We start from the raw sequence: 27,302 nt of genomic DNA, 5'->3' as shown, positions 1-27,302 counted from the left end.
GATCAGCTCCTTCACCTCAGAGCGCCTTCTCTCAATGGAGCGGATCAGCTCAGTAAAGATCTTATCACTGTCCTCCACTGCTGCCTGTGCAGAGCGCTGTTAAGAGAGAGAGAGAGAGAGACTTGTCTTACTTTAATGAGCCATCCTCATTACACTAACACCCCCCCTCCTAAAAGCACATTGCGTGCCACCACAACCTCCACACAATCACATTATCCAGTACCCAACACCACAGTACAATACACCAACCAGCACCACATTCCAACCGTCCATCCAACCCCTCCTCTCCAGCCGTACAGACAGCCCCCCTGAGCCCCCATACCTCCTGAAACATCTCCACACTGTTGATCATTTTGTACAACTCAAACTCAACCCTAAGGCGTCAACAGTAATGGCATTACCCTGGCAACACAGAAAAAACATGATGAACAGTCTGTCATTGCAGAAAACGGACACCCCTCCCCAACTCCCAGGTCAACCCGAGTCAACCAGCTATTGGTGTCCAGGGCTCCATGTAATACCCTCCACTGGACGACCCCTGACCTTTCCAGCACTGGGAGCTTATAGAGCACCCTCCACCTATACCCTGCCATGCTCTCAGCCCCCACAACCCCCTGCCACTGATGCCCCTTCACTCCCGCTAAGCTCCTGATGTGTCTAACCTTGACACTGAGGGTGTACAGCACCTTACCCCCCACCTCCTCAAACTCCCCCAGGCTCAGAGTGTTAAAAGTCAGTAAGTCCTCCAGACTCTCCTGCCAGTCCCCAGTCTCTGCTGTCACTTGCAGTGGTGGAAACGGTGGTGGCCCCTCCTCAGGCTGCTCCAGCCCTCAGTACTGCAGCATAGAAATCAGAGACCCCTGCTGTATTGAGTCTCTCCGGCCGCATGATGAAGATCTGCTGATCCAGCCCCAAACCACCAGCCCTCCTCAACAGAGCACATGCTGGTTCCCTCCAGCCCACCTCCGTACGGTACAGTAGCCTCTGTGCTGCTGAGTCAGAACGCTGCCACCCTGACCAGAAAAAATTCACTAACTTGCGCTGCAGGTCCACAAGCAGACCACCGGGGGCGTTGAGAATGGCCAATTTAAGCCATAGAGAGGATGCCACCAAGTTGTTGATGATCAGCACCGTCCCTCTGTATGCCACTTGGGAGATGAGCCACCTCCACTTCGTCAGCCTCGACACCACCGCTTGTGACACTCCTTCCCAGTTCTTCCTATCCCAACCCTCCGAGCCCAGATACACCCCAAGCATCTTGAGCCACTCACAGCCCCACTGCAACCCCACTGGAAGCTGCGGAGGTGCCCTGTCCCTCCATGCCCCACATAACAGAGCCTCACTCTTACCCCAGTTTACCTAAGCAGAAGACGCCCCCTCGTACACCCTCAAACTATTCTCCAGGGCCTGTAGGTTCTGCTCATCCCTAACCAACACAGACGTCATCAGCGTATGCTGACACTGCTATGCCTGTCCCCAACCCTATGCCTGTCTCCCACACTCCCTGTAGCCTCCTGCGTAGCAGGCCCAGAAAGGGCTCAATAACAAGAGTGTATAGCTGCCCTGACAGAGGGCATCCCTGGTGAATGCCCCTCCCTACCCAGACTGGCCTACTGAGCCCTCCCCACACCTTGACCATACATGAAGCCCCAGCGTACAACATTTGAACACAGGCCACAAAATTCTCCCCACAACCAAAGCAATACATTGAACAGATATTCATGGTCGACCCTATCAAAGGCTTTCTCCTGATTATGAACAGATTGTCTGTGATTAGGTGTCCTGATACACAGTTACCCGTCCATCTTATAGTCCACACAGAGCAATGCCACAGGCCTCCAGTTCTTTATGTCGCTCAAATCCGCTTTTTTGTGCAGGAGAGTCAAAGCCTCCTGTCTACAGCTTAGCGACAGATCCCCCACCCCGACGCACTCACGCAACACACGTCCTGTCCAATAATTTCCCAGACCTTTTAAAAAAAACATCAGAGGCAGACTGTCTGAGAGACGGCAGCTGAGAGTTTGTGAAAGGCCAGGGAAATGTCAATTCTCTGTGACAGAGAGAGTTTGGAAAGGTCTGTGAGCAGAACCTGAGAACACCCAGGATCACAGAGTTATGCCCTCTATAAATCAGAGTACAACTCCACAGCCGCGGCCTCATCTCCCAACAACAGAAGTTACCCACCCATCAGGCTCCCTCATCTCCCCACAACAGATGTTACCCGCCCATCAGGCTCCCTCATCTCCCCCACAACAGAAGTTACCCACCCATCAGGCTCCCTCATCTCCCCCACAACAGAAGTTACCCACCCATCAGGCTCCCTCCTCTCCCCCACAACAGAAGTTACTCCCCCTTCTGCTGTCCCCACCTCTCCCAAAAGCCTTGGAAGCTTGAGCATAAAGTGACATCTTGGAAGAGCTTTACATGGAATTTCCAATAGGACACCTGCCTGGGCCCTGGTGAAACAGAGACCTGAGCCCTGTACTAGGTGCAGACACATTTTGGAAAGCAAAGACAAGGTCACTGATTTTGGCTCTAACCACTAACAACCTACCCTTACACACCTCTTTTGCTACCACTGCACTAAGATTTGTGCCATGGCTCAGCACCTGCGCCCCCTTACACCAGACCCCCAATACACTTAATTAATCACATCACTCTGTGTCTCTTGCAAAAAAATCAAGTTTAAATGTTTTGGTTTGACATATTCCCCCAGTCTCTGCCGCCGTTCATGTTAAGGAAGTCTAACCGTGAAATCTCCATAAGAGGTGGGAGGGAAAACACCACAATCAGAAACCAGTAGAGAAGCCCATAAAGCCACCATGCCAGAAAAAACCATCCATTTAAGCAGATTCTGAAGACATGCCCTTAAGAACCCATGACCCATTTTCTCATCCTATACCGCTTCCTGGGTGAGAGGACACTAAACCCCTAATTCTTCATCACGTGTTGTACTGACCTTACAAACCTTCCAGGATCAATAAAATAAGACTCCAGCAGAACCTTATTTTTCAGCTTTAGTCTCCATCAGGAACCTAGAAAGTTCTCTTACGGTATATACTGGGCCCTCAGCCTGACTGGCTGTCAGCTCTGGATCCAATGAGCCGTCTGAAAACGAGACCGCCTTCTCCTCCGCTCCCGCAGACTCACCTCCCCCCTCTTCCTCCTCCTCCATTGGCAAGGTACTGTCCTCCTCCTCCCCAGTCTCTGCCTCCCTGCACTTCCCCCCTGATCAGTGCCTCTTCCCCAATGACAGGCAATATTTCCTGGGATGAGCCCACCAAGACTTTGCCCACCGGAGTCTCTGTTACTACAGAAACCTGCCTCAGCTCATGTAGCCCAGCTGCAACCTCCCCACCACCGCTTTCTCCACGGCCTGCGCACCACCACTTGGCCCTGCTCTACTCTCCTCCCTCCTGGTACCACCACCACTTGACCCTGCTCTACTCTCCTCCTTCCTGGTACCACCACCACTTGACCCTGCTCTACTCTCCTCCTTCCTGGTACCACCACCACTTGACCCTGCTCTACTCTCCTCCTTCCTGGTACCACCACCACTTGACCCTGCTCTACTCTCCTCCTTCCTGGTACCACCACCACTTGGCCCTGCTCTACTCTCCTCCTTCCTGGTACCACCACCACTTGACCCTGCTCTACTCTCCTCCCTCCTGGTACCACCACCACTTGACCATGCACTACTCTCCTCCTTCCTGGTACCACCACCACTTGACCCTGCTCTACTCTCCTCCTTCCTGGTACCACCACCACTTGAACCTGCTCTACTCCCCTCCCTCCTGGTACCACCACCACTTGGCCCTGCTCTACTCTCCTCCTTCCTGGTACCACCACCACTTGGCCATGCACTACTCTCCTCCTTCCTGGTACCACCACCACTTGACCCTGCTCTACTCTCCTCCCTCCTGGTACCACCACCACTTGGCCCTGCTCTACTCTCCTCCTTCCTGGTACCACCACCACTTGGCCCTGCTCTACTCTCCTCCTTCCTGGTACCACCACCACTTGACCCTGCTCTACTCTCCTCCTTCCTGGTACCACCACCACTTGACCCTGCTCTACTCTCCTCCTTCCTGGTACCACCACCACTTGACCCTGCTCTACTCTCCTCCCTCCTGGTACCACCACCACTTGACCCTGCTCTACTCTCCTCCCTCCTGGTACCACCACCACTTGACCCTGCTCTACTCTCCTCCTTCCTGGTACCACCACCACTTGACCCTGCTCTACTCTCCTCCCAGCCTCTGCCCCCTGAGTCCTAGTAGGCTGGACAACAGAACAAGTCAAAATTCACTGAAGGCTGTAAAACGGCCAAAGAACATTGGCTGAGCTGGAACACTAGCGTGAGGCCAAAGCAAATGAATTGAAGCGAACCATCACTGAGCCTCTTCTGACTGGAATGATCCTTAGAATTCAATTTTCCCTAAATGGCACCAAAAAATGTTTACCTTTTTATTTCACCACTACAATCTGTTCTTAGGACGAAACAGAAAAAAATAAGTAATAAATAACAACTGGTGTAGAAAGTAAACATCCACACCTCGATGGTGCCAAGTGTGCTTATGTCTGCATTACCAGGAAGTAGGATTTTTTTAAAAACTTCTGACTATTTCTGGTCTAGTGATCAATGACAGCAGAGCCCAACCTGATGTCATTAGAAAGAGGAGATTATCCTGATTAAAATGGAGTCTGACTTGAAATATACCATTGTGAGATATTTTGTGAAATAAAGAGACATACCTATATTTCCCCTAAAGGAAACAATGGGATGACCTCAGAGCTCCAGGAGTACATGTTGTTTTTGGGACGTTTTAACTACCAGCAATACGCTGCCCAAACTAACATCATTAGAAATAATAGGTTATCTTGATTAAAATTATGTAGAACTTCAAACCATTAAAATTAATACATATTGTGATGTCACGAGAGGCTGTGTCCTGGAGGGACGTTACATCCCCCTGAGATGGCTGCAAACCCAGACAGCTATGGCTCCATCTGCTGGTATGGTCGGGAACTCCACCCCTCTATGGCCAATCTTCCCACGCAGCTGAAACAAATCAGGAGCTGATGAGCTGAAGGTTTTGGGAAGGGAAGAGACACACTGAGAGGGTGTGTGTGGGGGGTGAAGAAACACAGTCTCCAACCTGGGCTCTCTGGAGGACAAGAGTGCTGCACGTCCACTTCCATGAGGAATATAAGGATTTGGAGATACTTACCTTTGGGAAATACTCACCTTTGGATATATTCGCCTGTGGAAATACGTGAGAGACATTTGGAAGGACTTTTTGCTGGGTTGGCCACTAGCTGCAACGTGGACTACAGTAAGGCTGGGGAAAAGTTATCTGAGCGAGTGAGAATTATGATTTTGGATGTGGAAGAGACATCCCTGAACTGTTAACCCTTAAGGAGCCACAAGAGAACAGAATATTGTTATATTTTCGTTAATTTCCCAAGACCTTTAATAAAATCCTTGTTTTGTTCGAACCTTGTCTCCTTGCACTACTTGAGCAATCCCGCTGAAAGCTGTGTAGCCTCTCGTGACGTCACAGATGGTGGAGAATACGGGCAAGCTCAAGCGTTAATAGTGCATGTCAGAGGAGGATACAGAAGGTTTGATCACCCAGTTTTCCAAGTTGGCCGTAGGCTCACCGCCGACTGAAATGGAGGACATATTGAAAGCCCTTGTTGCTGGCCAGCAAGCCCAGATGCAAGCAAACATGGCTCTCTTGGAGGAGCAAAAGAAAGCCAACCTTCTGAAGGCAGAGGAATTGCAGTTGCAGAGACAGATGGTTGTCCAAAATACCCGCCCAATAAAGGCAAGTGACTTTATATCTAAGATGGGAGCTACCGATGACATTGAGGCATACCTGCATGCATTTGAGGCCACGGCCACTAGGGAAGCCTGGCCCAAGCAACAGTGGGTTGGTCTGTTAGCCCCCTTTCTAACCGGGGAATCGCTGAATGCTGTCCGGGACCTGGGCCCTGACCAGGTTACTGACTATGATGCCCTGAAGTCTGAGATCCTCAGCAGATATGGACTCACAAAGTTTGGTATGGCCCAGCGCTTTCACAGCTGGACCTTCCAACCAGACCAACCTCCTCGGGCGCAGATGCATGAACTTGTCCGAATCGCAAGGAAATGGCTGGATCCGCAGAGGAATACAGCAGCAGCGGTGGTGGAGGCCGTTGTGGTGGATCGTTACCTACGCGCCCTGCCTTATGAGGCAAAACGGTTCATCAGTCAACAGGCCTTGACCACGGCTGATCTGACCGTGGAAGCTGTGGAAAAGTACCAGGCCACAGCGGAGATGCTGAATGCTTCCCGAAAAGACCCCAGGAGTGCGCCCCCACCACAAATGGGAAGAACCCGTCCAAAGGACCCCAAGGTCTCGAACCCAGCCACGTCAGGACTTATCCCGGCTCCAGGGGGAGCCAGAAACCAGGCGGGTCCAAGAAGAGTACACCAGGAGGGGGAAACTCGACAGTGTTACCGGTGTGGGGAGATGGGACATATCTCCTGGCAGTGTGGGAAACCAGCCGATGAACCTATGCCCACTGCGGAGTCCTCCAGCGCAGCACCCACACACCGTTTTGCCTCGCTCTTGGGAGTCGTAGATGGCGGCCCAGATCGACCCCCCACCTGCCCGGTAACTGTGAATCACCATGATGTGGAGGCCTTACTAGATTCTGGTAGCCGGGCCACTCTGGTGCGTAAGGATTTGGTGGGCCCAACGTGTCTGACCCCGGGGAAAGTCCTCCCAGTTTCCTGTGTCCATGGAGACACCAGAGAATACCCCATGACTGAACTTACAATGACCAGCACACGGGGAACCATACACACGACGGCGGGGGTGGTTGATTCCCTCCCCGTCCCTGTCCTAATTGGACGAGACTGCCCAGCCTTTTACCCACTCTGGAGAGAGTCTCAGGAGAGGATAACCCGAGTACCTCGGAAACGGAGAGGCAAGACTCATCCTGGGAAGGCTCCGGTGCAATCCTCCGAATTACTCACTCCCGCCCGGGCTCTGATAGGGATGGCAGGTGCCCAGACCGACACAGAGACTGGTCCGGATACGGGAGAAGAGAACGCAGCCCAGGAAAGTGCTCCGTTCTCCAGTGAAGAAGACGTCCCAGGCACCCAAGAGCTTCCCCCTCTCACAGGCCAGTATGGGAGGCCCAGCAGAGCAGTCACAGGAATCGTGCTAGCAGCTCCATGCTGGCGTCCTTCGCCGAGACAGAGGAGAGTGAGAGCCGAGAGACCCCGGAGACCGGCACTGTACAACACAGCACCAACTCACTGGATGGAGTGGAAACAGCCGAGGGCTGGCAAGCACCACGGCAATGCGGACGCCCTCTCCCGGCGTGATGCCTTCTTCGCTGCCTTTACCCCGACGAGGACGTCGGTCCCGAGGAGGGGGATGTGTGATGTCACGAGAGGCTGTGTCCTGGAGGGACGTTACATCCCCCTGAGATGGCTGCAAACCCAGACAGCTATGGCTCCATCTGCTGGTATGGTCGGGAACTCCACCCCTCTATGGCCAATCTTCCCACGCAGCTGAAACAAATCAGGAGCTGATGAGCTGAAGGTTTTGGGAAGGGAAGAGACACACTGAGAGGGTGTGTGTGGGGGGTGAAGAAACACAGTCTCCAACCTGGGCTCTCTGGAGGACAAGAGTGCTGCACGTCCACTTCCATGAGGAATATAAGGATTTGGAGATACTTACCTTTGGGAAATACTCACCTTTGGATATATTCGCCTGTGGAAATACGTGAGAGACATTTGGAAGGACTTTTTGCTGGGTTGGCCACTAGCTGCAACGTGGACTACAGTAAGGCTGGGGAAAAGTTATCTGAGCGAGTGAGAATTATGATTTTGGATGTGGAAGAGACATCCCTGAACTGTTAACCCTTAAGGAGCCACAAGAGAACAGAATATTGTTATATTTTCGTTAATTTCCCAAGACCTTTAATAAAATCCTTGTTTTGTTCGAACCTTGTCTCCTTGCACTACTTGAGCAATCCCGCTGAAAGCTGTGTAGCCTCTCGTGACGTCACAATATATTGTAGAAAGGCGCAAAGTTCTGTATCCAATCTTCAAGGAAAACAGATTAAAAGGGAAACGTGTTGCACTAGTGGTGGATAAATTATATATTGACAACCAAATGTTCAGAGACACAAAGACTACTCCATGACTATTCTAAAAGTTGTAATAGAGGAGTCAAATAATGGAGCACCCAATACTAGCAATGATAGGGATTGTAATATTAAATAACATTTATAGTAAGTATAGTATTTTATAAATGGATAAAACGATATAACAAGCAGAATAATACATCTTTAAATACAAATAATTAGAACATGGCTTTTTTGGCGGGAGGTTGTTGTTTTGGCGGATGGTTGTTGTGGTTGGTCCTGTGTTCTCTCTGGCGTCCTTTTCCCCTTGCGGCAGATGTGGATGCGGGTGCGTTTGCACGCTCGGCCCATTTCTTCCGCAGTCAACCATGTGGTGTGCATTTTTGTGTTTGAAAAGGTGCGGCGTTAAGTGAGTGAGAGGGGAAATGGTTGTATATCCCAGAGCCGACCGGGGGTCTATGAACAGGGGTAGTGAGAGAGAGAGCTTTCAATTTTGTGTAGATTAGGGATATACATTTTTAAATATAGTATACATCTAATCTAATTATTCATTGTCCTATCATGATGGAAAGATCCCTAACCCTATAACCTGGACACCCACCTGAGTGACCCATACACCAAAGAGAAGTTCCCATCTATTTTATGGACCTGCTGTGAATATGCAGCCTAAACAGAGAAATAAATGCGGTCAGAGACCTACTTGAGCAGCACCGCCCCCTCAAGATTCTGAGCCTGCCTGGCAGGGTTGGTCCTACAAAGCCAGAGCCCCCTGATGGGAGAGCATAATATACAAGGAAATTCCCAAAGCTGCTAATGAGAACCTTGACGACCTTTTACCTAGCCGGTGGGGATTCCGGTGGGGTACGCCCACCCAGGTAGTGGCAGTGCTGGCAACACTGGCTGCAGTAACCCATGGGGAGGGGGTCACACTCGGACAATCAGAGAGGGGTTTATCATTGTGGCCCAGGTGGCACAAAATAATCAAAGGTCTGACCGCATGGAGATGCTTGGGAAAATGGTTACAACAGGGGATCAGAGTGTTTGTGTCTCAGGTGAAGAGGGTGGATCTGATCTCCATCACCTAGGACTTGACATAGATTAAGTAGATTAATCAAATCTCACATTGTTATCAATTTCTGCTCAATCTACATGCTTTCTCAATCAGCTTTAACTGTATGTGCACTCGTAGATCAAGTTATGTCTCGAGTTGGGCTCTGGGATATAAAAGCCGTTGAGTATCGGATTTTATGGTGGATTGTGGAGGAGGGGGGTTGAGTGTGTTGGAGTATGTGAGTATGTGCGTGTGTGCTTGTCTGGCATCTGTTGTGGGGGGGTCGGGATGTTGGGGGGGGGGGTATGGGATGGACCGCAGGAATTATTTGCTAGGATAATAATTGCTTGTCAATGAATTAAATGTAATACAATGGCAATCCGGGTTATATGTTAGAATCCTATGCGTGAACTGCCGACATTATTACGCATATTAATTGATAATGATGGAAAATAGGATATGCATAATTAAAAAAATAATAATAGTTATATAGATATATATATATATATATAGAGGTGAAAGCATTGGAAATGCTTTTGGCGGTTAACCTGCTTCTGTTTTGTGGGTGGCACTGTGTGCTGTTTTCGATGGATGGGTCCTGGCCTCTCTGGGCCTTAGGGATACGGAGGGACGTGGGTGGGATGCTGATCACTGGGATGACGGCTCAACTTGGGATGGGGAGGGGCTTTAGCGGGGGAATTAGTGGAGAACAATTGAAGCGTTACTCCGTAGCAATGCAAATATCACGGTACAGCTATATGGACACTCAATCATTACGCTATTTTTTATTGGTAAATTTACAAACATATATAATGATAAATAGACTTGAAACTTGTATCTCATTATGGTGTATGGTGAAATAAGTATAGCCAGTTATAATTGTAATGGCTTAGCTGATAATAACAAAAGAAGAACAATATTTACATGGCTCAAAGAGAAGGAATATAATATCTATTGTATACAGGAAACTCATTCAACAATTCGAGATGAAGTAGCGTGGAAAAAATAATGGGGGGGGGGGGGGAATATACTTCTCCCATGGGCAAAGAAATTCAAAAGGGGTGATGATATTAATTAATAGTAATTTCGATCCGAATGTGCAAATTGTCCAAATAGATACGCAAGGTAGATGGATTATTTTAAATATGGTATTGGACCATAAACAGATATGGCTCATTAACCTTTACGGACCAAATAATGATGATCCACAATTCTTTGACAATATATATAATAAATTATCAAGCCTGCAAGCAACTCAAGACAATATTATTATGGTGGGGGATTATAATACTGTTTTAAATAGCTCAATGGACCGAAAAGGAAATCACACCACAAACAATCACCCACATGCTCTTAAGGAAATTGTGAATGTCATGGATACATTAGAACTAGTAGATATATGGAGGCTTATATATGCTGATCTAGTGAGATATACATGGCGGAGACTGAATCAAGCTAGTCGTCTTGACTTCTTACTTATCTCATTCTCGTTGGCACCAAAAGTAAAAAAAAGTGTTGATAGGGGACAGAATGCGGTCGGACCATCATATAATAGGCATATACATTACTCTGACTGAATTTCCACGTGGGCGAGAATATTGGGAATTTAATCAAAGCCTATTGGATGATAATTTATTTATAATTAGAACAAAGGAATTTATAACTGACTTTTTCCAACATAACATAGGTACAGCGAATCCCCTTATTGTATGGGACACCTTTAAATGTGCCTTTAGAGGCCATGCAATTCAGTACTCATCTCGAAAACAAAAGCAATTAGGTCAAAAGAGTTTATACTAAGAAAGGAAATAGAAAGTCTAACAGAACAGATAGATGGCAATAAAAACTGTAACATAGAGGCTCAGAATAAATTAGAGGAGAAACAAAAAGAAATGGAAAAACTTATTCAAGAAAGATCAAGTGTAATATATTATAAAAATAAAGCAAACTGGATGGAATATGGGGAAAAATGCACAAAATTCTTTTTTAATCTTCAACATAGGAATGCTACCAAAAATAACTTAATGAAACTGGTTACAATTGATGGAGTCACCCATAATTCACCTAATGATATTTTGAAGGAAGAAACAAAGTACTTTAAGCATATGTTTTCTTTTCAGTCGCCTCCATCTCCTCTAACTGAAGCTAATTGTAGAGATTTTTTTCTATTGATAATGTCAAATTAACAGCCACACAGAAAGACTCATGTGAAGGTGAAATTACAGAGGAGGAACTTCTGGATGCAATTAAAGACTTAAAGTCCGGGAAAACTCCAGGGTTGGATGGCATACCAATCGAGGTATACCAAACCTTTTTTGATATACTAAGAGGACCGTTATTAGCATGTTTTAACCACTCCTATGTAAATGGTAGATTATCTGACACTCAAGAAGAAGGTCTGATCTCATTATTACTGAAACAGGATACAAGTGGAAAATATAAAGATCCAGTCCATTTACAAAATTGGAGGCCCCTTACACTTCAGTGTTGTGATGCAAAAATCCTAGCAAAATGTATAGCGCATAGAATTAAAAAGGTATTGTCGGATATTATTCATTCTAATCAGACAGGTTTTTTACATGGAAGATACATTGGAGATAATATAAGGCAAGTATTGGAAACAATAGAACACTATGGAAAATATGGGAAACCAGGCCTGCTATTAATAGCAGACTTCGAAAAGGCATTTGATAAAATTCGACTGGGATTTATATATAAATGCCTGGAGCATTTCAATTTTGGAGAATCTCTTATAAAATGTGTCAAAATCATGTATAGTAACCCTAGGTGTAAAATAGTAAATAATGGCTATTTCTCAGAAAGTTTTAAACTGTCAAGAGGAGTGAAACAAGGTTGTCCACTATCGGCATATCTATTTATTGTGGCCATCGAGATGTTAGCTATTAAAATCAGATCCAATAATAATATCAGAGGATTAGAAATACAGGGCTTAAAAACAAAGGTGTCATTGTATGCAGATGATTCATGTTTTCTTTTAGAGCCACAACTAGAATCCCTCCAGAGCCTCATAGAGGATCTAGATACATTTTCTATCCTCTCTGGATTAAAACCAAATTTTGACAAATGTACTATATTACGTATTGGATCACTAAAAAATACAATATTTACATGACCATGTAGTTTACCAATAAAATGGTCTGATGGTGATGTGGATATACTCGGAATACATATCCCAAAGGAAATAAATGATCTCACTTCAATACATTTTAATAGAAAGTTAGCAAAAATAGATAAGATCTTACTACCATGGAAAGGAAAATACCTGTCAATTTGTGGAAAAATCACCCTGATTAACTCTTTAGTATTATCCCAGTTTACCTATTTGCTTATGGTCTTGCCTACGCCTAGCAAACAGTTTTTTAAATTATATGAGAAAAAAATATTCAATTTTATTTGGAACGGCAAGCCAGACAAAATTAAAAGAGCATATTTATATAATGAATATGAATTCGGAGGACAGAAATTATTAAATATTAAAGCATTAGACCTATCACTAAAATCTTCAGTCATCCAAAAGTTATACTTAAATCCGAACTGGTTCTCAAGCAAATTAGTAAGATTGTCTCACCCACTGTTCAAGAAAGGCCTTTTTCCCTTTATTCAGATTACAACCTCTCACTTTCAGTTATTTGAAAAGGAAATAATCTCCCAAATGTCACTATTTCTAAAACAAGCCATAGAAAGTTGGTTGCAATTTCAATTTAATCCTCCAGAAACGACAGAACAAATAATGCAACAAATATTGTGGTTAAATTCAAATATTCTAATTGACAAAAAAACTTTATTTTTTGACAGAATGTTTAAAAAAGGTATAATCTTCGTAAATGATATCATCGGTAGGACTGGTGGAGTTATGTCACACATGCAGCTAACAAAAACATATGGAAATGTCTGCTCTACCCAAAATTACAACCACATAATTGCAGCCTTACCGCAAAAGTGGAAGAGGAAAGTTGAAGGGGGAGAAAGTAAGGAACTTGTCTGTCGGCCTTGCATTAAAGAACATAATTGGTTAAGGAAAACTGTGATAAATAAAAAAGTATATCAGTTTCACTTAAGGACCAAAGGATTGACAGCCGTCCCATATAGATTGCAAAATAGTTGGGAAGAGATCTTTGACGTACCGATCCCATGGCATAGTATTTATGAACTGACACGCAAAACGACACCGGATTCAAAAATTTGAATCTTTCAATTTAAATTATTATATAAAATTCTTGCTACCAATAGAATGTTATTTATATGGGGGATACAATCTTCCCAGCTCTGCAGATTTTGCTGTGAAGAGATAGAATGATTAGATCATTTGTTTTGGTTCTGTCCATTTGTAGCTTGTTTTTGGACACAGGTCCAGGAATGGCTAAAGGATTGCAATATTTACCTGGAACTAACCTTGCAGATAGCATTACTGGGTGATCTGAAAAGTCATAGTCAATCAATCAATAATATAATAATACTTTTAGCAAAAATGTTTATTTTTAATTCACAATCTGTAGAAGCAATGAGAATAGAAAGGTTCAGAACTTTTGTAAAACATCACAGTACGGTTGAAATATATATGGCAAATAGAAATCCTATATGGATGGTGTTAAGAGATAGATGGGAGGTATTGAATAGAGTTGAAGGATGGGACTAATAACAAATAACAACAAATAATAACTAAGATAGCTAATAATGTAAGCATACTGTGTCCATAATAAGTATATAGGTTGTATGTTGGGAGCTTTTGGGAAAGAGCACAGTTAGAAAGATATGGCATTTAGAAGCAAACCGGATTGACATCATGAAAATGATCGGAGAGGTTGAGAGTAGAAGAAGTTCAGGAGCAAAAAAATTAATAATATATATATATATATATATATATATATATATATATAGAATTATTGTAAAATTAACTCTGTCCATAAGGTGTAGATAGTAAGTATAGACCGGAAGTAGAGGCCTGGGCGTTGTTGTTCACTAATTTACTCCAAGTAGGGAAAGGATGGTGGGGTTGAAAAGTAATAAAGGGGAATATATATATAACAAATAAAATAAAACATGGGGGATTGGAAGTGATGCAGACAATTACATTGATAGAAGATACAATCTATCTGCAATATTAAGCTGATCCATTCCCCCCGAAAAAAAAAAATATACATATATTTAAGATAATTTGTGAAATAGACAGACATGTCCCTATTTCCCCAAAACAATGGCAGTCTGAAAGTTCTAAGAGCAGTCTTTTATTTAACCAGTTCACCATTTATCTACGACCATTTGCCTTTTTGTGGATTGTTTACATTTTGTTTACATTTACATGTGAGTCATTTAGCAGACGCTCTTAATCTAGCGGTTAAGAGCGTTGGGCAGTAATCGAAAGGTGGCTGGTCAGAATCCCCGAGCCGACTAGGTGAGAAATCTGTACCCTTTGTACATCGACAGATTTAGGCACTTAACCCTAGTCGTTCTGGATAAGAGCGTCTGCTAAATGACTCACATGTAAATGTAAACTAGGCCTCTGTGAAAGCGTGGCAATAACTTATTAACTTTACATTATTCACAGACAGACTCCTCTGAAGGCAGGCAGGCAGCACACTCCTGAAAACTAACTGCTCAGCAAAGCAAAGGCTATTTTGAGAGCTAGCAGATTTATATAAAAAAAGCTCATTTTCAGTGTGTGTCCAGTGTCTGTTTATATGTTAAGGGGGTGTTACTTTGGCAGGTAATGTCACCCATCTAAATACAGTGGGGGGAAAAAGTATTTAGTCAGCCACCAATTGTGCAAGTTCTCCCACTTAAAAAGATGAGAGAGGCCTGTAATTTTCATCATAGGTACATGCCAACTATGACAGACAAAATGAGAAAAATTAATCCAGAAAATTACATTGTAGGATTTTTAATGAATTTATTTGCAAATGATGGTGGAAAATAAGTATTTGGTCAATAACAAAAGTTTCTCAATACTTTGTTATATACCCTTTGTTGGCAATGACACAGGTCAAACGTTTTCTGTAAGTCTTCACAAGGTTTTCACACACTGTTGCTGGTATTTTGGCCCATTCCTACATGCAGATCACCTCTAGAGCAGTGATGTTTTGGGGCTGTCGCTGGGCAACACGGACTTTCAACTCCCTCCAAAGATTTTCTATGGGGTTGAGATCTGGAGACTGGCTAGGCCACTCCAGGACCTTGAAATGCTTCATACGAAGCCACTCCTTCGTTGCCCGGGCGGTGTGTTTGCGATCATTGTCATGCTGAAAGACCCAGCCACGTTTCATCTTCAATGCCCTTGCTGATGGTAGGAGGTTTTCACTCAAAATCTCACGATACATGGCCCTATTCATTCTTTCCTTTACATGGATCAGTCATCATGGTCCCTTTGCAGAAAAACAGCCCCAAAGCATGATGTTTCCACCCCCATGCTTCACAGTAGGTATTGTGTTCTTTGGATGCAACTCAGCATTCTTTGTCCTCCAAACACGACGAGTTGAGTTTTTACCAAAAAGTTATATTTTGGTTTCATCTGACCATATGACATTCTCCCAATCCTCTTCTGGATCATCCAAATGCACTCTAGCAAACTTCAGACAGGCCTGGACATGTACTGGCTTAAGCAGGGGGACACGTCTGGCACTGCAGGATTTGAGTCCCTGGCGGCGTAGTGTTTTCCTGATGGTAGGCTTTGTTACTTTGGTCCCAGCTCTCTGCAGGTCATTCACTAGGTCCCCCCATGTGGTTCTGGGATTTTTGCTCACCGTTCTTGTGATCATTTTGACCCCACGGGGTGAGATCTTGCGTGGAGCCCCAGATCGAGGGAGATTACAGTGGTCTTGTATGTCTTCCATTTCCTAATAATTGCTCCCACAGTTGATTTCTTCAAACCAAGCTGCTTACCTATTGCAGATTCAGTCTTCCCAGCCTGGTGCAGGTCTACAATTTTGTTTCTGGTGTCCTTTGACAGCTCTTTGGTCTTGGCCATAGTGGAGTTTGGAGTGTGACTGTTTGAGGTTGTGGACAGGTGTCGTTTATACTGATAACAAGTTCAAACAGGTGCCAATAATACAGGTAACGAGTGGAGGACAGAGGAGCCTCTTAAATAAGAAGTTACAGGTCTGTGAGAGCCAGAAATCTTGCTTGTTTGTAGGTGACCAAATACTGATTTTCCACCATAATTTGCAAATAAATTCATTAAAAATCCTACAATGTGATTTTCTGGATTTCTTTTTCTCAATTTGTCTGTCATAGTTGACGTGAACCTATGATGAAAATTACAGGACTCTCATCTTTTTAAGTGGGAGAACTTGCACAATTGGTGGCTGACTAAATACTTTTTTTCCCCACTGTATATATATTATTTTTTAAATAATTAACTAAATGTATGGTGTTTTTGGTTTATGTCAGTTTCATTGTTTGTTATGCTATGAATTGTTATTTTATGGTTGTAAGTGATCAAATGAACTAGAACATTTTATATTTAGCAATTTTGAGTAATTACTACTTTAGTAAGGATATACTTAGTAAGGATATACACTTTATTCAGTACTACTGCAGTTGCTAAATAATTCCAATAGATGGCAGCATAAGACCATGCATTACATTTCAGAAGATTAGTTTAGTTCTCTCCCTGGATACACCACCACTCCACCTCACAGGAAAACTCCTGCCTGAGCTTTTTACTGTCCCTTTCCACACTGCTAACGCAAGAGGAAGGACTGAAAACACATTACTGTGAAGTAATATAATGATGATTCATGTTTATTATTACCTGTTTTTATGCTCATGTTTTAAAATTATACCTCATTACTATAACAATTATCAAAAAGCGCGAACATTAATTCAGTCACCTCTGGTCGACAAATATGTATTTTTCTAGTACATTCATTGTCAAATTCATCAACCAGCACAGAGCCACTCTGCCTTCTCCAACAAGTAGCCAACTCAACAAGCCCCGCAAAAAGCTTGTGCCGTCAGCGGCAGCGAGCACTCTGCCTTCTAGCACAAGCGAGGGGCATGTTGAGGTACATTTTCTAACCGCGATGGTTTTGGGTTGGAATATATGAGATATTAAGATGATGTCATAATGCATGTTTACTAGGGTTGAGGTTAGCGCATCTGACTAGTGATTATTTGGCCGGTGTTCAATACCTGCTAGAGTTAATATTTTGTTGCTCTCCCAAAAGCAACACAGGCCTAATACGAGATATATAGCTAACTGTAAAGTAATGAGTGACCTTTTTAGAAAATCATAGGACATAGTCTTTGGTTGCATTTTATGCTTGTAGCTTATAACTGATGCATTGTGGTCTTATGCAGCCATCTATTGGAAATATTTAGCAATTAAAAGTTATTAATTCACGTAAAGACATTGGTGAGGCAGCTGAGAAATAAAGTGTATTTTTCTAATTAATTCTGTAGATCAGTCTCAAACCTGCCCCACCTAATACATGCCAATTGCTGGACTTTCACATAGAGGTTACTAGGTCACACCCAGTTCAAACCACATTTAAAAAATAAAACAAATGTGTTGTTTATCAAGTGTTCTGCCTTGCAATAATACATATAATAAAATGACTAATAAAGGTTACATAGGTTTTATTTAAAAAAAAAATAACAATAAATGCTTTTTAGTACTATAATGGAATTTACTAACATAAAATTATTACTAAAAAAGTTTATAAAACGTGTTCTAGGCTACCCTACCCTAGAATTAGGGTTAGGGGTTAGAGTTAAGGCTAAAATAGGTTATAAGTAGGGTTAGAGTTTCTGTATAGCACTTTGTGACATCTGCTGATGTAAAAAGGACTTTATAAACACATTTGATTGATTGATTGTTAGGTTTAGGGTATTTAAAGCAAAAAGAAAATGAATAGGTTTATAGCCCTCTTGCTGCTCCCTGTGGCCTTCTGTGGGTACTACTACCTCATTCACGACACTTGCTAGGCTCATTATCTGAGGTAGCAACTGTGTCAGATCTATAAATCAATGAGCTACACCTATCCATTTAGTTTACAACTCAGTGAACCTGCGCAGCATTCGCTCAATTCAATGCCTACGAACTTACAGATTTCGACGCATATCAAATTACCCAGCAGTAATATAGAAACAATAAATGCTTTAAAAAAAATAAAAAGTTATTTCTTAATTGAAAAAATATATTCTGGCTGTTTAAAATCAGCCACATCTTGAAAAAGAGGACAGACATGCGTTTTGGTTAGGTTATACACCTTTTTCTGAAAGAAAATGATTAACCGTGACCAGAAAATGTTTATTGTTTGATTGCCTCTGCGCCAACCATACGTAGCACTGTGGGTCACCACAAGGTGTACCCAGGTGAACAGTGAGTTTGCTCACCAAGTAGTCATAACCTTGTTAATAATAAGTTACCTGAGGTAAAGCTACAATGTTAATAGGGGCTGGTCTCATTACCAACAATAGTGAAGCTGGCATTGTGACGCAGAACAATGGGCTGGGAATAGAACTTTCATTAGGCGAGTTGGTGCCACAGAGCTCAAAACAACTAATAGGAGCTGGCAGGGTTAAACATGTCCTATTATTTCTAAACTACGGCAAGCATCTGGGACATATGGTAATATTATGAAACTGGGCTCCATGGCGGATGCAATGAAGTAGTTTTATCAGAAAAAGGCGTTAAAATGTATTGTGTCCAGCCTAGTCCTAGCCCCCGCTGCCGGCTTGTCTGCATTAGCATTATGTCCTACATCCCCACACTAGAAACACCCAAAACTATCTGTGCTAGCAAACCCTGCGTTCCACCCCTCCCCTGCGTAACCTTGAAGTTTGTTAAGAAACAAACACTTGTCTACGAAAAGAGACATGTTTAACGGCTTCCGCTTGGCACCCAGCCGAGAGCACACGAAAACCACTTTCAAATTTACCAAAACGAACCAACTACTTGCGTTCTGTTCGTAAGTAATAAACGGAGGCAGATTAGCCACCACAACTCTTGTCGAAAGAGGCGACATCTGAACCAACACACCCCTCACAAAAATCCCACTCACAACAAGACAAACCTTTTTCATTAACACAACCACCGCCTTGTTCATTCTGGATGCAGAGTGCAGATGTTCTGCTCCAACCTGTTCGCCGACCATGAGCAAAACTTCCTCCACACCTTTCTCCGGAACGCACCCGAAGCGACAGCGTTTCTTCTCCACTCGGTTGAGGCCATCACGCCGCCCTAACAAACTACCCCTACTCCCCCCTCAACTCTAAACGATAAACAGTGGACACTAATAAACAAACCCTCCACCATGAGAAAATACATTCAGAAAAAAGGCAAGAACCAAAAGAAAAAAGAATAGTAGCCCTCCTCACGAACCACAATCCTTTCCAAACCCCCACAACCCCGTCCAACCTCAATGACCCTACACTTCAATCTTTCCCTCTCTTCAACACACTTACAACAATATAACAACACATGCTCCACCGTTTCATCGACCATACCTTCCAGACACAAACCATTCACATGCTTGCCAACCAGATGTAATGGCGAGATCAATGTACAATGTCCTATGCGCAATCGAGTAAACACCACCTCTTCCTTCCTAATCTGACTTTTGAATCTTGGTCCATCGACGTTTCTGTAAAACTGTGAACTATTCATATAAATGCCAGCCCTTGTGCTCAGAGTACCATCTCTTCTGCCTCACATCTATCAAAATGGCTCTGATCTTACATTTGGCCTCACCTCTACCAAGTGGAACATTAATATCAATTATATCTCGTTTCAAAGCTCTTTTAGCTAACTGGTCTACAATTTCATTCCCTTCCACACCCGAATGTGCTGGGGCACAGCAGAATCTCACTACTAAACCCATTCTCTCAATTCTCCATAATAACATTAATACCTCCAATAGCAGGTCACTCCTATTATATTTACCAGATGATAAACTATTCAATACAGACAGAGAATCTGACCATACTATAATTTTAACAGGTTGTACGTCCTCCACCCACTGGAGGGCAACTATAATCGCCAACAGTTCAACTGAGTATACTGACAGTTCATCTGTTAGTCTTCTACATATCTGCACATCAAATTCAGGAATGTAAACGCCTGCTCCTGTGAGCCCACTATCTGGGTCCTTGGATCCATCTGTGAAAAGCAGTAGAAAAGCATAAAGCATAAAAACTTCTACCAATGTAATTGTCAACCAGTTTCACTATATCACTGACTTCAGACCAATCTTTCCTTTTCTCTACCAAGGTTAGATCAACAACAGGGTCTGGGAGTAACCATGGAGGAACATCCCCTATCACCACAGAAGGGCCAACTCCCTCAAACCACTCTCATCAGCAAGCTTTCCAACTGTCCAACCAAAACCACTGCCTTGTCTACTAGTATATTCCCAACAGTCATCTAGAACAGTAGCAGTGGGATGCTCAACCTCACAGCCTTTCAACCCAATAAGATAATGACAATTTTTTATGCTGTATATCCAAAGGCATCTCTCCTGCCTCCACCAGTAAGACACATACGGATGTTGATTTAAATGCACCAATACATATCCTTAAAGCTATATACTGGATTCTGTCCAGCTTCTGAAGCCAAGTCTTTACCTCTGTTCCATAAACTGTACACCAGTAATCAATTGTCGTCCTGATCAGAGCTCTATAAATATCCATCAACAATTGGTTATGAATGGGGTGCTGACAGACAGAGACCCACACAACCAACTACTGCAAAAGTGATGGAATGAGAGAGGGAGAGACATCGTTACAACACTGTACATTGCCATAATATAACGTTTCTTCTTCTTTGGAGTTTAACGGCGGTTGGCATCCAATATGTTGCATTAACGCCCCCAACTGGACTATAATCTATTTTACTTTGTGATACAAAATGGGAAAAGGGGAGAGGAACATTTAATTAAAAACCTTCCAACAAACCCTACACTCATTAAATACCCACTACCCCATTCCACTACTTTGACCCTATCTGCTCCTGCACCATGCCAACGGCCTGGGAGGACGGGACACCACCACTCAACACACCCTGTAACTCTTCTGAAGTCTAATCTTGTATGCCCAAATACTTCTCTGCAACTGCCACCACAACATATTTTTTATTTGATTTACGTTCCATTTGTGCGGTACAGTTGATAACCATTGCTATGAACTGCAAGAAGCTAACTTTACTGAAGCATATATCACTCGTTGGCCTATCCCTCTGTGCTGGCACAGATCTAGTACTCACAGGGATCCTCTCAGGATCTCTCACCCTTGACCCATCCTCCTCTACTTTCTTCACTGTCTCAGGATACGACACCTTCTGCACTACTCTGACTCTAGGCACCTCAACCTGCCTCTCTCGCACCGGACACTTCCGATCCCCAGCAACATGGGCATCCCAACAGTTGACAAACACTTTATTCACCAGAACAATCCTTTATCCCATTCTCTTCCGCACACATAAAACATATTGGAATTTCCCTCCCACAAACTGCTGCGAAATGACCATAAACGTTGCACCTGAATTTATGGATTTGCCACAAAAGCTTGAATCAATATAACTGATATATCATAACATGACTTTCTCTGGTAAAGACTCAAATCTCAAAAGGATTGACTCATATGTTTCACCACGCTCACCACCGGGTCTGCGTCCCACCAAACGGCGGGAATCACAAACACCAGGAATCTTCATCTTCAATTTCTCCACCTCCACACTTAACGCTACCCCAGAAATCACTCCTTTCAATGGTGCCCTGTTCCTAAGAGCAAAGCAAAAAACAGATATTGACAAATACAGCGCCGGAAGAAGATGGCTGCCGTTTTACAGCCCTCTAACCAATTGTACTATTATGTGTGTTTTTCCGCGTTATTTGTAATTTATTTTGTACATAATGTTTCTGCCATCGTCTCTTATAACCAAAGAGAGCTTCTGGATATCAGGACAGCGATTACTCACCTCGCGTTGGACGAAGACTTTTTCTTCAACGAGGCGTCCGCGAAGGATATTCTACAGACTCCCGACAAGGCCCAGATCCCCGTCATTCGCGTGAGGAAGAGACGGAGATATCGTGGACGCAGATCCGGGTGCCTTGTAAGGATCCGACGGCGAACGAGTAAACTGCCTCTCCCATCAATCCTATTAGCCAACGTTCAAGCTTTTGAGAATAAAATGGACGATTTAAGATTACGGTTATCCTACCAACGGGACATTAAAAACTGTAATATCTTATGTTTCACGGAGTCGTGGCTGAACGACAACAATGACAACATTCAGCTAGCAGGCTATACGCTACATCGGCAGGACAGAACGGCAGACTCGGGTAAGACGAGGGGTGGCGGTCTCTGTATATTTGTAAACAACAGCTGGTGCACAAAATCAAATACTAAGGAAGTCTCTAGGTTTTGCTCGCCTGAGGTAGAGTATCTCATGATAAGCTGTAGACCACACTATTTACCAAGAGAGTTTTCATCTATATTTTTCATAGCTGTCTATTTACCACCACAAACCAATGCTGGCATTAAGATTGCACTGAATGAGTTGTACAAGGCCATTAATCAACAGGAAAATGCTCATCCAGATGCAGCGCTCCTAGTAGCCGGGGACTTTAATGCAGGGAAACTTAAATCCGTTCTACCTCATTTCTACCAGCATGTTAAATGTGCAACCAGAGGGGAAAAAACTCTAGACCACCTTTACTCCACACACAGAGACGCATACAAAGCTCTCCCTCGCCCTCCATTTGGCAAATCTGACCATAACTCTATCCTCCTGATTCCTGCTTATAAGCAAAAACTGAAGCAGGAAGCACCAGTGATTCGGCTAATAAAAAAGTGGTCAGATGACGCAGATGCTAAGCTACAGGACTGTTTTGCTAGCACAGACTGGAACATGTTCCGGGATTCTTCAGACAGCATTGAGGAGTACACCACATCAGTCACTGGCTTCATCAATAAGTGCATCGATGATGTCGTCCCCACAGTGACCGTACGTACATACCCCAACCAGAAGCCATGGATTACAGGAAACATCCGCACTGAGCAAAAGGGTAGAGCTGCCGCTTTCAAGGAACGGGACTCTAACCCGGACGCTTATAAGAAATCCCGCTATGACCTCCGACGAACCATCAAACAGGCAAAGAGTCAATACAGGTCTAAGATTGAATCATACTACACTGGCTCTGACGCTCGTCGGATGTGGCAGGGCTTGAAAACTATTACAGACTACAAAGGGAAGCACAGCCGCGAGCTGCCCAGTGACACAAGCCTACCAGACGAGCTAAACCACTTCTATGCTCGCTTCGAGGCAAGCAACACTGAAGCATGCATGAGAGCACCAGCTGTTCCGGACGACTATGTGATCACGCTCTCCGTAGCCGATGTGAGTAAGACTTTTAAGCAGGTCAACATTCACAAGGCCGCAGGGCCAGACGGATTACCAGGACGTGTACTCCGAGCATGTGCTGACCAACTGGCAAGTGTCTTCACTGACATTTTCAACATGTCCCTGACTGAGTCTGTAATACCAACATGTTTCAAGCAGACCACCATAGTCCCCGTGCCCAAGAACTCTAAGATAACCTGCCTAAATGACTACCGACCCGTAGCACTGACGTCTGTAGCCATGAAGTGCTTTGAAAGACTGGTCATGGCTCACATCAACAGCATAATCCCAGAAACCCTAGACCCACTCCAATTTGCATACCGCCCCAACAGATCCACAGATGATGCAATCTCTATCGCACTCCACACTGCCCTTTCCCACCTGGACAAGAGGAACACCTACGTGAGAATGCTATTCATTGACTACAGCTCAGCATTCAACACCATAGTGCCCTCTAAGCTCATCACTAAGCTAAGGATCCTGGGACTAAACACCTCCCTCTGCAACTGGATCCTGGACTTCCTGACGGGCCGCCCCCAGGTGGTAAGGGTAGGTAACAACACATCTGCCACACTGATCCTCAACACGGGGGCCCCTCAGGGGTGCGTGCTCAGTCTCCTCCTGTACTCTCTGTTCACCCATAACTGCATGGCCAGGCACGACTCCAACACCATCATTAAGTTTGCCGACGACACAACAGTGGTAGGCCTGATCACCGACAACGATGAGACAGCCTATAGGGAGGAGGTCAGAGATCTGGCCGTGTGGTGCCAGGACAACAACCTCTCCCTCAACGTGACCAAGACAAAGGAGATGATTGTGGACTACAGGAAAAAAAAGAGGACTGAGCACGCCCCCATTCTCATCGACGGGGCTGTAGTGGAACAGGTTGAGAGCTTCAAGTTCCTTGGTGTCCACATCACCAACGAACTATCATGGTCCAAACACACCAAGACAGTCGTGAAGAGGGCACGACAAAGCCTATTCCCCCTCAGGAGACTAAAAAGATTTGGCATGGGTCCTCAGATCCTCAAAAAATTCTACAGCTGCACCATCGAGAGCATCCTGACTGGTTGCATCACCGCCTGGTATGGCAACTGCTTGGCCTCTGACCGCAAGGCACTACAGAGGGTAGTGCGTACGGCCCAGTACATCACTGGGGCAAAGCTCCCTGACATCCAGGACCTCTATACCAGGCGGTGTCAGAGGAAGGCCCTCAAAATTGTCAAAGACTCCAGCCACCCTAGTCATAGACTGTTCTCTCTGCTACCGCACGGCAAGCGGTACCGGAGTGCCAAGTCTAGGTCCAAAAGACTTCTCAACAGCTTCTACCCCCAAGCCATAAGACTCCTGAACAGCTAATCATGGCTACCCGGACTATTTGCACTGCCCCCCCACCCCACCCTTTTTACGCTGCTGCTACTCTGTTAAGTATTTATGCATAGTCACTTTAACTCTACCCACATGTACATATTACCTCAACTACCTCAACTAGCCGGTGCCCCCGCACATTGACTATGCAACGGTACCCCCCTGTATATATAGCCTCCCTACTGTCACTTTATTTTACTGTATATATAGCCTCCCTACTGTCACTTTATTTTACTTCTGCTCTTTTTTTCTCAACACTTTTTTTTGTTGTTGTTTTATTCTTACTTTTTTGTTTAAAATAAATGCACTGTTGGTTAAGGGCTGTAAGTAAGCATTTCACTGTAATGTCTGCACCTGTTGTATTCGGCGCATGTGACCAATAAAATTTGATTTGATTTGATTTGAAGTTGCGTGACACGGAGCGCCCACTCCCTCTGGTCAGAAGAAACACAAACAAATATCACAAGTCCACTACAGGTTACCTTCACTGATTCAACTGCACCCAACTCTTTTCCCACCCAACATGAAACCACAAATGGATCTGCCAAAAGGTATGGATCCACTTTCTCCAAAAATGTAATTCCTACTGCACCAAATTCTTCTTTATCATGTCCATTGATACCAGGCTCTGGTTCTGAGCTCTTCACCACACCTTCTACCTCACTTAACTCTCCCTCATTCATTTCCATTTCACCTCCAGAACTCGGTCTGGCGAACGGCTCACTCTGTTTGCACTTGAATTATAACATTTGAAAGTCTCTATTCCTTTGAAACTTTTGTGAGTGTAATGTTTACTGTTAATTTCTGGTGGTTTATTTCACTTTTGTTTATTATCTATTTCACTTGCTGTGGCAATGTAAACATATGTTTCCCATGCCAATAAAGCCCTTTGAATTCAATTGAATTGAGAGAGAGAGAGCTCCATGTTAATGTATAGGGGACATGAGTCGGTCATGGTTACTCATGGTTATGTGATGAGGTAGCCCCGCCTTCGACTTCAAAATCAGTGTCGTCCCTCAGCCCAATAGGGAATGTCCTCTTGGTGAAACGGTCAAGATGTTGTTTTCTCCCTCAGTAGACCTGGGTTCATATCCCACCGGTTACATTAAGCAGTCTATTCTCTGAAAGGGGTCCAGACAGCCTGTTCCCAACAGTGGGGTCAGTGGGATTGGATAGGGGCATCTCTCTCTCTCTGACTGGAGTAGAGAAGTGAAATGGTGTGTCTCCTCTGGTCAACAATACTCACCTTGAGAGACTTTACAGCCTGTTGGAGCTCCTTCAGGTCCTTCTCTCTCTCCTGGAATCTCTGCTGGACCTTCTGCTGACTCATCCCCAGCTGCCTCTGTGGAGAATCACTCTTCAATGAGCTATCAAGCTTTATTTGTCCAGTAGATCAATAGTATAGTAATGTGACATAGGGCCCATAGAGAGGAAGGTCTAAAATCTTGAGGAAGTCCCTTTACCATATGACATTTTCTATGTTGCTATGTTAATGATTATAGTTTTTATGGTAGGCGTACATGTATCAAGGGGTTGAGACTGAACTTTGAACTCCTAAAAGGGCATTCGGAATGATAATAGTGTTTGACTTCAGAAAATGGTGATACATTGGGAGCAAACCCAATATACTCAAGGTTTGTGTTCATATTTGTTCTGCCGTGGATTGATTTCATTTGAATGATCTCATATTCAAACATCCTTAGTTCCTACTGTATCTTTAATTCTTTGTTTATCAGACAGTCACCAACAAGTAGTTCTGGTCTTACCTGTTTCTCAGTCCTCTCTGCTGCAGCTGACACTGTTTCATGGCCTTTATGTTCATCCATCACACACAGCAGACAGATACACTGCTGATCGGTACGACAGAAAACCTCCACCAGTTTGTCATGATCAGAACAGATCTTCTCCTGTAGTTGTGCGGTGGCTTTGACCAGCTTGTGCTTCTTGAAAGCAGGAAATTCATAGTGAGGTTGGAGGTGAGCCTCACAATAAGAAGCCAGACACACCAGACAGGACATGAGGGCTTTCTGCTTTCTGGTCCCAGTGCAGAAATCACACGCCACATCTCCAGGTCCAGCATAGCACAGAGCAGGGGGGGGAGCAGCCTGGAGTCCTGTCTTCTTCAGTTTCTCCACCACCTCAGCCAACATGTTATTTTTCCTCAGATTAGGCCTTGGAGTGAAGTTCTCTCTGCACTGAGGACAGCTATAGACCCCTTTCAGAACATCCTGATCCCAGTAGGCGTCAATACAGCTCCTACAGTAACTGTGTCCACAGGGGATGGTGACCGGCTCCTTCAGTAGATCCAGACAGACAGAACAACAGAACTGGTCCTGGTCCAGCAGATCTCCGTGCTGAGCCATTTGGACGGTT

General features: G+C 44.3%; 1 protein-coding gene across 1 annotated transcript; it reads right to left on the bottom strand.

The window, feature by feature from the left end:
• LOC311116215 (E3 ubiquitin/ISG15 ligase TRIM25-like) lies at positions 1-27,302 on the bottom strand (the record flags this gene model as incomplete). Its single annotated transcript, XM_084191334.1, has 3 exons — positions 26,696-27,302; positions 26,176-26,271; positions 1-96 (listed from the first exon to the last, which is right to left on the bottom strand). Coding segments are annotated over exons 1-3 (789 nt in total), but the record flags the coding sequence as incomplete, so codon positions are not given.

The sequence above is a fragment of the Coregonus lavaretus genome (genome assembly GCF_964263955.1).
Source record: "Coregonus lavaretus genome assembly, contig: HAP1_SCAFFOLD_1430, whole genome shotgun sequence".
Taxonomy (NCBI): Eukaryota; Metazoa; Chordata; class Actinopteri; order Salmoniformes; family Salmonidae; genus Coregonus; species Coregonus lavaretus.
The sequence above is the reverse complement of the archived record's forward strand: the minus strand, read 5'-3'. Positions and strand labels throughout refer to the sequence as shown.